Here is a 13245-nt window from a genome sequence, read left to right on the forward strand (position 1 = left end):
AACTATTACTTTAATAATAACCTTCAACTGTTGTTTATCCACAGTTACTTTCCAATAGAGCTCTCATTGTAAATACCATACTTTGGCTCAAAAGGAACATTTTTGTAGAAATTTTTCCTATTTTTATTAATAATATGGAAAAAAAAAATCTATATGGAAGTTGTGAACCATCATTCTTGTTCATTGCAATGTTGAGGTTGCTAGTACTCCCTACCTCAGCTATATTTTTTTTAGTAAAATTATAATTTCATTTTGTCACTAAAGAATCTAAAAGGGAATTGCAGGTTCAATATTTGATACAATAAAAATAAGGATACAATTAAAGAAGCCAAATTGCCGATATGGTTTCAGATAAGGTACGAGTACAGGTTCACTATTATTTTTTGGATCCTAGGTACAGTGCAAATGATTATAGCTATAGGAAAAACAATTACAATATAAAAATTATAGACAAAATGAACAAAATTACAATCATATCAATGTTGCAGACATAAAGTAAACAAAATGACAGCAAAAAAACAAAGTATTAAATGAGTCTTGTTGTGTGAATCTATGATACATTGAATATGTTTACAATAACTGTTCAAAATACAAAAGTATTTAATGCTCATAGTCCAACTGAAAAGCTAGGTGAACAATTCATAATATTGTTCTTCATCAAGAGCATTCAAACCAGCGATTGTTTCATTAGAAACACATACTGTAGAACTAGCAGCACGTTAATTAAGTTTGTGTTCTTTTTATGTTTTTAAATGTTGTATTAATATCACAAGTCATACCTGGACCAACACTCCATTTTTATTCAGTTTTTATCATGACAGTCTGATGCCAAGGATAATAGAAGAGAGCGAGATGTATCAGGACCAGAGTAGCTGGAAACTCCTGTGTCCCTACTTGGGCCGTGTATCCCCGTATCCGAAACAGATACGTATGTGTGATGTCCCCACTTTGAAATATAATAATAAATAATGATAATAAAATTGAAATACAAAACAATAAACCTAAAATTAAATTAATATCAATACACTTATTTAATACTAATTAATCATCCATTTATTTCTATCAGCAATCTATTATTGAATAATGAATAACCATTTATATCTTAAATAATATTTATCTCCATGATAATAAATTATTAAATAAAATATTAATTTACAATCAATATTAATTACTATTAAATAATTATTAAATACAGTGTCTTTGCAACAAAAACATACAAGGAAAGCTACGTACCAAAGAGGGAAGATGGGGTGCAATGCCTAAGGCTCATGAATGAGAATATATGCATAATATTAAGTATTACGTATGCATAAAGTAATCGATATTACAATAGTAAATCGATAATAAAAACTAGATGATAATCTATTAACAAACTGATATCTAAAGTGGTATGATAATTATCATCGATTAAGGATGTGTGATATAAGAAAAGAGTGTAATTCTCATAATAAAGAGTTGTCAAGGTTAATCAATCTGATTATGGGAAATACGATTTAACAAAGGATATGAAGTAAGGTACAAGACACGTCTCATTCATTGCAACTGCTCATTCATGAAAGACAATATAAGAAGACATCGGATATACACCAGAAGGTGTTGTGGAGTTAAACAGAGCGTTGGAGTGTATAATCTATTGAATATAGACTATTCAAGGAAAGGAGAGCGTATTCTAACCAGGTATCAAGATCGGTTATAGAACAAGTTCGATATCAGGAGGATGGCTACCTTAGTCCACGTCCACACTTTGTCCCACATGACACGGGCCTAAAATAATCAAAGGAATTCAGAAGGAGTCATCCAGCGTTAGTGTTGATTTTAAGGTAGTGCTCGTTAACCACAGACAAACATCAAATGTGTTGCCTTCCCAACCATAGACGATAAGCTCTTATCGTCACACCCAAGCACGCTACATAAATTTCTCACCATCAATTGATCTACTTGTACATGAATTCGATCTGCCTAGTTATGATTGAACTTGCTGTCTGATCTCAGTTCCATAGAGGGAAGACCGCGTCCATATATATTCGTCGAAAGGAGATATCCAAGAGTCGGCTCTCATCAAGGAGGCACAACCTTCATGAAGCATCGCATGCCTTCAAATGAAGGGTGGCGGACTTTAACCAAAAGTCGGCCCCTTTGAAACAAATCCAATAAGTCAAACTCGATAATGTATGTTTAATCACTAAACCTGATAATGCATATGTGACTTAATAAAGATATTAAAGGATTAATATAAGTTGATAGATTCATCAAATGTGTAAGGCCAATAGGCCATTCACACATTTGATCTTGTTGAGTCGGCCTGTAGGATTTCTACCGACACGATATCATCAACACTCCCTCTTAGCTAGGGAGGAATCCTTCTTAATCTCTACAAGTCACATCACCTCATCGATGACTAACATAATGACTACACTAATGTGAATGAAAGAAGCTTATCACCTCATCGTGATAGCATATCACCTCATCATGATGTTTGACCACAATGGCTACCCCCAGAGGGTGAATAAACACAAATGCTAAGTCATGGAGTCTCTCACATGACATCCACCATACCTACTCACAGAGGGTGGAACAAGGGATGGAACCTCAAACTTCTCTCACAGAGAAGAATGCACAACAAGGGCTAATACCTCAAACTTCTCTCACAAAGAAGAATGCATAACAAGGGCTGATATCTCAAACTTCTCTCACAGAGAAGAATGCATAACAAGGGCTGAAACCTCAAACTTCTCTCACGGAGAAGAATGCATCTCCACCATGCCTACTCATAGAGGGTGGATCCACCATACCTACTTGCAGAGGGTGGAGCGAGGGTTGGAACCTCAAACTTCTCTCACAAAGAAGAATGCACAACAAGGGCCGATACCTCAAACTTCTCTCACAGAGAAGAATGCAAAACAAGGGTTAATACCTCAAACTTCTCTCACAGAGAAGAATGCATAACAAGGGCTGAAACCTCAAACTTCTCTCACAGAAAAGAATGCATCTCCACCATGCCTACTCGCAGAGGGTGGATCCACCATACCTACTTGCAGAGGGTGGAATGAGGGCTTTCACCTCAAACTTCTCCCAGAGAAGAATGCATTAACAAGGGATTGCACCTTGAACTTCTCACAGGAAAAGAACTCATTAATAAGGGATTGCACCTCGAACTTCTCTCTCACAGAGAAGAACTCATTAACAAGGGATTGCACCTCGAACTTCTCTCTGTCAAAGAAGAACTCATTAACAAGGGCTTTCACCTCAAATTTCTCCATCACAGAGAAAAATGCATTAACCAAATCTTCATGATGACATGGCTCCCTCTGAAGCTGAAATGTCAGGCTCCCTCTGAAGCTGAAATGATAGGCTCCCTCTGAAGCAAATATCAACCTTCTAATCTCTTCGTCCAAGGTTACTTTTGACGATATGTCAGACTCCCTCTCAATGCTGATTCTTCCTCTGCGAAGAAATGCAAGCAATCTTCCTACCTTGAATAGAGATTCGTCAATGTCTGAACCTTGGGTAGAGGGACTGCCAATGAAAAGCATAATTCTGGCAGCAATGCTAGGCACACAAGCCCCAACCAGCCCCGCAACCATGCTGAGAGCAGTGCAAGTGCAGCGTGCAGCTCTTGCATCAATCTGCGCCGCCCACGGATCCTTCTGCAACTCTTCCAAAACCAAATTCAAAGTGAATTCACATTGGGAAGCTGGCAACAAGAATCGGGCAACGCTCTGAGCAAAGAGGTCATCCTTGACGTTGATTACATCGTCAACAAACTTGCAAATAGTGAAAAGCGTTCTATCAATCTACTGCCGCAAATTAGGATTGGGAGCAATACTAGACTTACTGAGCCAATAAAGCCCGACCATGCGGCCCTCGTCTGGATTGGCAATCGAACCAACCTCAAGCTCTTCCAAGGCCTTAAAAGCGCTTTGAAACTTGGGTTCCATCGCCTCCACGAATTCATCCGTAAACCCGATTTCGCTGACATTGATATACAATCCGAGCTCCTTGTGCTGATAAAGCCAATCCAAGTACCGATTCCACAGGGTTGCAAGCTCCGTCTCTAGCCCTTTCTTCTTCTTCAAAGAATTTGTATCGAGCACAGAAACCTCTCCAGCCACAACAGCCCGAGTTCGACTCACAAGTCGGCATCTTTCAACGCTAACAATGCCGAGCTTTGAAATCTTGGGCAAAATCCTGTGACTGGGCAGCAGGCAACTTTTTGCACAGGTTGCTGTCTGCGTTCCACCACGGAACTTCAGATGAAAAGGATTTTGGGCCATCATACTTGTTCTCGAGGCCTGGGGAGACTCAATCCCCAGATTGCCACCTGATTTGTTTAGACGCCTGACCGACGCCACTGTGAAGGGCGGAGGTTAGCGAGTGTAATCACTGCATTATCCTTTGTAGTCGACTAGATCATAAATCTGCAATTGTTTCTGATTGAATTTCCCTTGAGAGCACAAGATCTACCTTCAAGCGGTTAGGCTCTATAGAAGGAACCTGGCTCTGATACCATGTTGATTTTAAGGTAGTGCTCGTTAACCATAGGAAAACATCAGATGTGTTGCCTTCCCAACCATGGACGATAAGCTCTTATCGTCATCCCCGAGCACACTACATAAATTTCTCACCATCAATTGATCTGCTTGTACATGAATTCGATCTGCCTAATTATGGTCAAACTTGTTGTATGATCTCAGTTCCATAGAGGGAAGACCACATCCATATATATCCGTCGAAAGGAGATATCCAAGAGTCGGCTCTCATCAAGGAGGCACGACCTTCATGAAGCATCGCATGCCTTCAAATGAGGGGTGGCGGACTTTAACCAAAAGTTGGCCCCTTTGAAACAAATCCGATAAGTCAAACTCGATAATGTATGTTTAATCATTAAACCTGATAATGCATATGTGACTTAATAAAGATATTAAAGGATTAATATAAGTTGATAGATTCATCAAATCAATAAGGCCAATAGGCCATTCACACATTTGATCTTGCTGAGTCAGCCTGTAGGATTTCTACCGACGCTATATCATCAACAGTTAGCCTACTACAACAATCACTAGATCACTGCCATTACAAGCATCGTATCAAATAAGAGGATCAAGTCTGGTCGATCAGCAACAGTCAAACTTACATATACTCTAAAGGAATATATTGGGAATATTATACACTCTCAGTTAGTAGCAATATCATGTGTATATACGTAAAGTAATATTAGGAACCACAGTTAATATATACATATTCTAAAAGTTAAGATCATATTCATAATAAGAAGATCATGGATGGATCTTCAATGGGAGTCGAATCAGTTGCAGATAGGGCGGAGGATATCAATAAAGCTATCTGAGATATTAATCAATATATAATTAAAGACAGCAAGATAAAAGGTTATGTGCAATGAGAGATTTCTGAGTATATGAAAATCAATATATAATATAGGAGGAGATAGTGAAGAGTTTTATGAAAGACTTCCGAGGAGATAGTAAGAATTCTAGAGCAGTTGGTAAGAAGATGGTAATCAGTTTATGGGAGGTTTATGACAGCATAGGTCGGAGAAAATTACCAAGATAAGTTCTATCTTCTAAACTTATTCTTAGCATTATAAAATTATAGTAAAATATCTTCAGAATCAATTAAATTATATTTATAAATGTGTAACAATTCTCATTTTAAGTTAGAATTGTTGTTCTAGGACCGAATTAAGGAAAATCCCAAATGGGGACATTACAGTATGTGATACAGGCCCTGATACACGTCAGATACAATACCCATGCATGCCCATAAGACCTTGATTTCCAACTGTGCCAAATACTATGTGATTTAACTTTTTTCAAAATTTGGCGTAAATCTTCTTAAATTTTTTTTTTTTAAATTTCGTTTATGCAATTTTAAAATAAATTGGTATAAACAAAACCTACATCAAATGACAATTATCTTCCAATGCAACTCTACTATTTTTGCATATTGTAAATTGTTAAATCAACTTATAATTATTTATGTAGCAATTATGAGTCTACATTGCTTTTGAAGTAATGAAAATCTCCTCTAAAAACTTAGAAGATTGTGTTAAATATGTGTATGTGTTTTTTATGAATGTCATATCCAGCCGTATCCATATTGGGGGTCTTAAAAAATGGCCGTATCAGTATCCAATACCATTTCCGTATTTGTATCCATATCTATGTCCATGCAACTTTGATCAGGACCCTTACCACTACCAAGAAAGTACTAGTAAAGGTAAGGTGCCGCCACAACAGTACCTAGTAATGTCAAAAGAAGCCAAATGGAAATATTCCTATTTTCATATAGTAGTTAAACTTGTATAGATATCTTATATACATCTATCTAAAATTTGCCAAGAGATATCAGTCTCAAGCTATTTTATTTTACTTTATAACAATTTTCAATAAGGTGCCGCCACAACAGTACCTAGTAATGTCAAAAGAAGCCAAATGGAAATATTCCTATTTTCATATAGTAGTTAAACTTGTATAGATATCTTATATACGTCTATCTAAAATTTGCCAAGAGATATCAGTCTCAAGCTATTTTATTTTACTTTATAACAATTTTCTTTTATTTGTATACATGTACACAAAAATATTAATTTTTAATTGTACGTGTAACTTTTTTTTTTATTTTTGAAAAAGACATCATTCATTATTTTTGTAACTCTTTTGTTTTGCTTTTACTTTGAAAACTGCAGTAAATATTATATACGTGTATGTTACACTTGAATAGTTTCGTATTAATCAGTGTTACTCAAAAAAGCTTTTTTGGCCTTGAGGCACCCGTTTTGGAAACGGAAGCCGTTTCGGGGACTTGGGGACGGTCAGAAACATTTCCAAGCCATACCCAATCCTCAAAAAAATTTCAGAAACCATCCCGGAAAATCAGAAACGGTCAACTATTTTTCCAGGGACCGTTGACTGTCTCAGAGACGGCAGGGGACGCCCAAGCCATCCCCTAGCCATCCCAAGGAGGGTTGGCCGTTTCCAGCAGTAAGGGCACTTAAAACACAATTTTAAATTATAAAAAATATTATTTTTTATTGCTGAACGTTGATCCGCTGATCCCTAGCTTTTTCAAGCCGCCTTAATGGAGCTGTAATTTTCACACAACCTGGATCTGCAGATATGAAAATTCTCAAAATTGTGACTTTAAAATACATATCACAAGCATAGTCACAATGTAGGATAAGAATACCATTCATTCAAATCCATTAATATATTGAAAATATGACTGTCTACTCACAAATGGGTACAATCAGTGCTGCTATGTTGCAGAAACAAGAGTAAAATCTGAATTAACTTTTTGTTTTGTTTTCTTGACTTGCATTATAAATTTAAAATCATACATTTTTTACCTTTAGAGACATCACGTTGATTGGATTTTGGTTAATTTCGCTAATTAGTAAATTGACATTAAGCAGTAAAAATACTAAAACCAATTACACAATACCTTCAAAGGATCAGTTGGATTAGTTTGGGAAGACTTGGGATCTATTTGATTAGGATAAGAATCTAATTAAAAATGAGAAGAAAAAAGATTGTACCGGAAGAGAACAAAACTTACTTGCACACCCAATCTCTACTGATAGATTCAGAAGCCTCACACAAGGAGTTCCATTAACGCCTACATACATAGCCTTTTCTAAGCTCTAGAATGGGATTTCTGTTTTCATTTTGACTTTGAAGTCTGAGACTTTCTGACTTTGTCACTTTGAGTCTTCTCACTTCTGACATTATATGATACATTGATACATTATCTTGATAGTTGATATATGATATGATACTTATAGCTCTTGATCTATTACTTTAACTTTTCAATGTTTCATTTTGTTGAAAGTTGAAACTTGCAGCCTTTTCTTATTTAAATATTTTGATATATGAATCTATGATATGATACTTGATAGTGATACTTCTCATTGTTTCAATAAATTATATCTATGAATATATGAAATTGAAATTCGAACTCTTATTTGATTCATTTGATCATGATGATATCCTATGTTCTTAATCTTATTCTATGATGATTCGATGAATGATCATTGATTCAAATTTCAATGATATTAGATAATTAGAATTAGAATTAAGAGTCTAACTTATAAATGTTATTATATATATATATATATAGCCGTCCCCTGTTCCGAGAAAAAAAAACTGTCTTGGAAACCCGTTTCCCCGTCCCCCCGTCCCGGAAACTCGGGGTAACATAGGTATTAATACATATTTTATAATTTTGATGTCTTTGTGTTTAATTATTTAAAAAATAAATGTCAGCTCTAAAATAGTTTTTCTTTCACCATTACAACATGAAATGCTTCTCCTCCCTGCTGCAACTCTAGGTTATGCCTCTCAGTGATATGAATTGAAGAGAGGCATATTACAGTCAAAGAAATCATTTTTTTATGTAGGATAAAAACAAAGTGTAAGTTCTGCTTGTTTTAAAATCTAAAAAATATATAGGGGTTTATACACATTCAATTGATGAAAAAGAGTAAGATGTATTTCAAGTTTCTATACAGTTGTAACTTGAATACCTGAACACAGCCATGACCAAGTACACCACCACCAAGATATTTATTAGCAAAGTCCACTTCCAAAGCCTCTTCTTCATGATCTTCAATTGTACCTGTTTCCATAACCTAGAGATCCACAAAAATATGAGTAGGTGATGATCTAAACTCAGAAACCCTTTTAGTGTACCATTAACATTCAAAATGCTTCAGCATAGTAGCCAAAACAGAATTAATCCATTGCACAACAATATCTAATACAACCCTATATTTTTACCTTAAGAGTGCAGAGAGGAACCTTGGATTCACTCCAATAATTAACCTTAGGATACAAAATGGAAAAATTATCATCTTTGAATGGAAGTACTTTTCTTTCAAAAGATACTGCACCACATGGCATCTCAGAGCAAATGCGCTCAAAATAATGGATGATGCACTTTATTTTGTGTTCTTGTTTCTCACCATCTGTGCAAAGACCCCTATATGACACATAATAAATCACAACAAATTAAGACCAAAAATGATGCAGTTGTGCTAAATGTTAATTCCTTATACAGCATACAAGATACGCCCATCAATACAAAATGAAAATTTTGTGAATTGACCAAATTTGCAATCCTATAAGATTTTGATGTTGATAAATTCCAATTTACAGACAAATAATAAGTTAAAGCATGCAGTTAACACAATAACACAGCTTTATCGTGGAAGAACATACATAAAGAATTTGTTTGCTTCTCATTATGACTGACAATATGAATGTAATATTGACAGATCACTGCAAAGATTCCAAAATAATTTATGTCTTAAGTTTGCTAGAACAAAAAAAAACACTCGGCCTTGTTATAACATCCATAAGTATTCAAAAAACTTGCCAAATTGATGGTTTTATCCCCAAGTGCATCATAACGTGTAACTTTGTCATGCAGTATATTCCTAATAGTCATGCCCAAAGATTACACCAATTGTCAATCACATGAAACAAATAATTATCTTCTACTAAATACTCAACGAAAAACATATCATATCTACTCCAAAGAACTAAGCGTTATGACAGCAACAGAAAGAAACCACATGGAACTGCACCCCAATAGGCAAGGAATTCACAGCCAACCAATATCACTCAAGCTCAGGTGGCATGATCTAAGCACAATATTTTCTAAAGTTCACATGTTCCCAATATTGTGTACAGAGGTATCATCCTGAAAGTAACTTTGCATCTTGTCCTGTAAATGAAGATGATCATTGCCATCCAAACTGTATGTCATAGATGGTCAAAGTTGCCTTTTATTCTTCAAAAATCCACTAGCATTGATCCATAAACTATGATGGACATTCCACACAATAGTTCATCAACAACAAATCTCAAAGAAGAACATGGAAGACTGGAATTCTCTAAGCAATGTTAAACTCAATAAATGCAAGGAAATGAGAGTCGGCAATTACACAATTGAAGACACTCGAGATTTACCATGGACAACCTGAATTCCAGGAGAAAACCCCAGTCAAATGCAAATCAAGTTAGTCACTTGATCACTATCTCCTATGGCAATACAAATATTAGATCACTTGGGCACACAACCAGCTTAAATCTAACTTATTCAGTCCCTAAGAGCTCTTGCAAACTTCCTAAACACCCAATACTTTCAAAATTTGCCTAAACATGATCTATTTGAACTATAAACTCACTTGAATTCACTCAGAAATCCAATTACAATCACGAACAAAAGCTCAAAATCCAAAGGAATTTGAACAGTTTAGGAAATTAGAAAGCCATGACTTGTTTTCTATTGAGTAATGAAACCATCACTTGTCATCAAAAGGCTATCTTGAAACAATCACTTTTCTATACAACACCGCCACTTATCATAAACAGGCTATTATGTGTAATATCCCCAGCAGTGTATTGACCGAAATACAAGGGATATTTGCTAACAGCTCTCTTTCCAATCTGTGTGTTATACGTTTTATATTTCTGCGTGTTATGCTGATGTGTGTCTCAGAAACTTTCAGATTGGTTTGGAGTTTAACAAGCACATATTTATCATGCAAGATCGGCTATAGAAGACCTCTGATTGATAAGACAATTATCAAGGAAGCATATGCTACTAGATTTTATAATTCAATGCCAATTTAGACACTCAGATATATACCTACAGCAGACTGACATTTGGACAAACAAAATGTAGTCATATAAGAACATGTGAATGATATATAACCTTATATCTCCTTTATTTAGAAGTCATATGCTCATTACACTGGCCAGCTCATACCAAAACACGTTGACTAATAACAGTGACCAGTTTTCAGATTTGTCTGAAGCCATATGACAGAAAAAGACTCAACATACAAACTATGATTACAATGGATATTTTAATGACAAATGAACCTGGATTATAGCACCCTGAAGAAGCAACCAATATCACAGACTAGGGAGCCTCCAATGAGTCAATTTACCCTCCTTCACAAATTGCCCCTGCTGCTGCCCATGGCGGTCTGATCATGAGTTAAGATCAGCTGCAAACACCTTCAATCTTCTCCTAAAATGATCGCCTTCCCTTCACCAATGTAGCACTATTCTTATTGAGGGAATTTTGATACCCCAAAGGTGAGATATGAGCAAAATCAAAGGATAGAGGTTGTCTGGTACGAATTTGATTCAGGCAGATATATCACTGAGTCTTCCACAATATCTCCCTCAAATTGTCTTCAAAAAGAATCACCATACTCCACCAAAAATATTGCTGGCCTCAAACATAGGATTTGATGCTTCAATGATGAAAAAATGATTAAAATCATGGGTTTGGTAGTGGAAGCACAATTTTGTCTCAGATCTGATGTAACACCTGCAAACACAAAACTCCCCCAAAATGCTTCTACAAAGATCGTCCAACTCCTCTCAAAATGCTGGCACAAAATATCATCAAAATACTATGAAACTGAAAGTGACTTCAGACTAATCACCATAGCTAGTGCTGTAACTTGATGTGGTCCAATGTGAAAGATTGATATATCCTTCACTCTCAAGCAACCCTTCAGAGAATCTCTCACCCCCTCAGTTATGCAATCAAAGGGAGGTACCGTACCCGATGATTATCAATCTGCAGAAACCCTAGCCTCCACAACCACAATGCAAGAGAAGATGTCAAATCACCAATGATGCACAATGAACCAACCCCCTCTATTTATCCTTATTTCTCCACATAATTGGTTCCTTCTAGAAGATTCTTCTCTAACTCATATTCTCTTTTTACACTTTTAATTATTTAATTGCACTTTAATTATTAAATAGAATTAATATTATGTTATAAAGTGCAATTATAACATCATATGTGTAATATCATCAAAACTATGTAGAAATAAAAATGTGAAGCCATCCGTATCTGCCAAATCGACCCTCTAATCAACACCTTGGCCTACAAGGGTCAAATAATAGGCCAACCTCGTGAATGTCCACGTGCTAAGGAGAAGGGAACATTACATTATGAAACCATCACTTTTCTAGATGAAACCACCACTTATCATTAGGAAGCTATTATAAAACATCACTTTTCTAGATGAAACCACCACTTGTCATTAAGAAGCTATTATAAAACCATTGCTTTTCAAGACGAAGCTGCCCTATTGATGATTAGCACACTGCTAAAAACTATGTCTGAAGAACATATCGATATCATTATTGCTGATCAATCATACATGAATGTGAGTAATTGATAAAGACACCGTGGGGTCAATTAAAGCAATACACATGATCATGGCATAAGGAGGAACGATTGGTTTATGTGCACAATACAAGATCGATGATTACAAACCGTAACTAAATAGTAGCAATACATGTGGACAGTGATTTGGTAAGAATGACAAGTCAGCAATTAAGGCATACATGTGCGATTAGTTATGAAGGGTGCCTGATCTATTATGAAGAGATACAATGATGAAGGGAAAGAAGAAGGCATCTTTTAGAAGGCAGCCCTTTCGTATCATATATGGTATAAGATGGAGTCTGATTCATTTGAGAAGGAGACAGTTCAGAAAGAATAATCAACTACATGTTTATTCTCAGATCTAAATCAGAAAAGAGGATCAAAGCAATATCCTAAATCTGCAGGGATCGAACAATTTCATAAGGCATCAGTAGATTGGTATAAAAATTCTGATTTATCTATTGAGTGGATGTTTCTAAATATGCAATAATAAATACTATTATAAAATGTCACTAGTACCATATATATATATATGTAAGACTTATATTTTGCCATAATAGGAATATCAGATGTATATTTGATTACATTCATGTATATATGCATTCATAATACATTACGGATTATTATATTATTGCCCTAGTCTTAATTCATCTACAAAGTCCTATGAGGGGATAGGTTGGTGTATGTAGGGAAAGGCAAGTAAACCCATCACAAGTGATGGTGAGCCCAAGATGGGTAGGGACGAGCTCCTGGGTCTTGAGGGAGCCTCTTTGTAGTTGGTGTCAGCACCCTATGACAATAAATCCCAATCCCTCATTAGGATCAGTTAAGAAGCTAAGATAGGACTTAATATAATGAATGTTGAATGTGTTATGAATACTAATTCATGTAGTAGTTTAAGAATTATAAAATGAAGCATAATAATGTATAGTAATGTGAATTAATTCATTGGGAAACAGGCAGCCTCCTAGTAGGGGGCATAACATTTACTTCATTAAAATATCAATCTTTGTAATGTGTATG

At 35.6% G+C, this 13245-nt stretch overlaps 1 protein-coding gene across 2 annotated transcripts in view; it reads right to left on the reverse strand.

Annotated features, from left to right (window-relative positions):
• Positions 1–13245, reverse strand: part of LOC131077205 (poly(ADP-ribose) glycohydrolase 1) — a 222434-nt gene that overhangs the window by 176587 nt on the left and 32602 nt on the right. For both annotated transcript variants that reach the window (XM_059218304.1, XM_058014641.2), the window contains exons 4-5: positions 8796–8997; positions 8543–8647 (exon numbers count right to left, since the gene is read on the reverse strand). In XM_059218304.1, coding sequence (XP_059074287.1) covers positions 8543–8647; positions 8796–8997 — 307 coding nt within the window. The remainder of the gene's footprint in view (positions 1–8542; positions 8648–8795; positions 8998–13245) is intronic.

This window comes from Cryptomeria japonica, chromosome 3 (genome assembly GCF_030272615.1).
Source record: "Cryptomeria japonica chromosome 3, Sugi_1.0, whole genome shotgun sequence".
NCBI classification, from domain to species: Eukaryota; Viridiplantae; Streptophyta; class Pinopsida; order Cupressales; family Cupressaceae; genus Cryptomeria; species Cryptomeria japonica.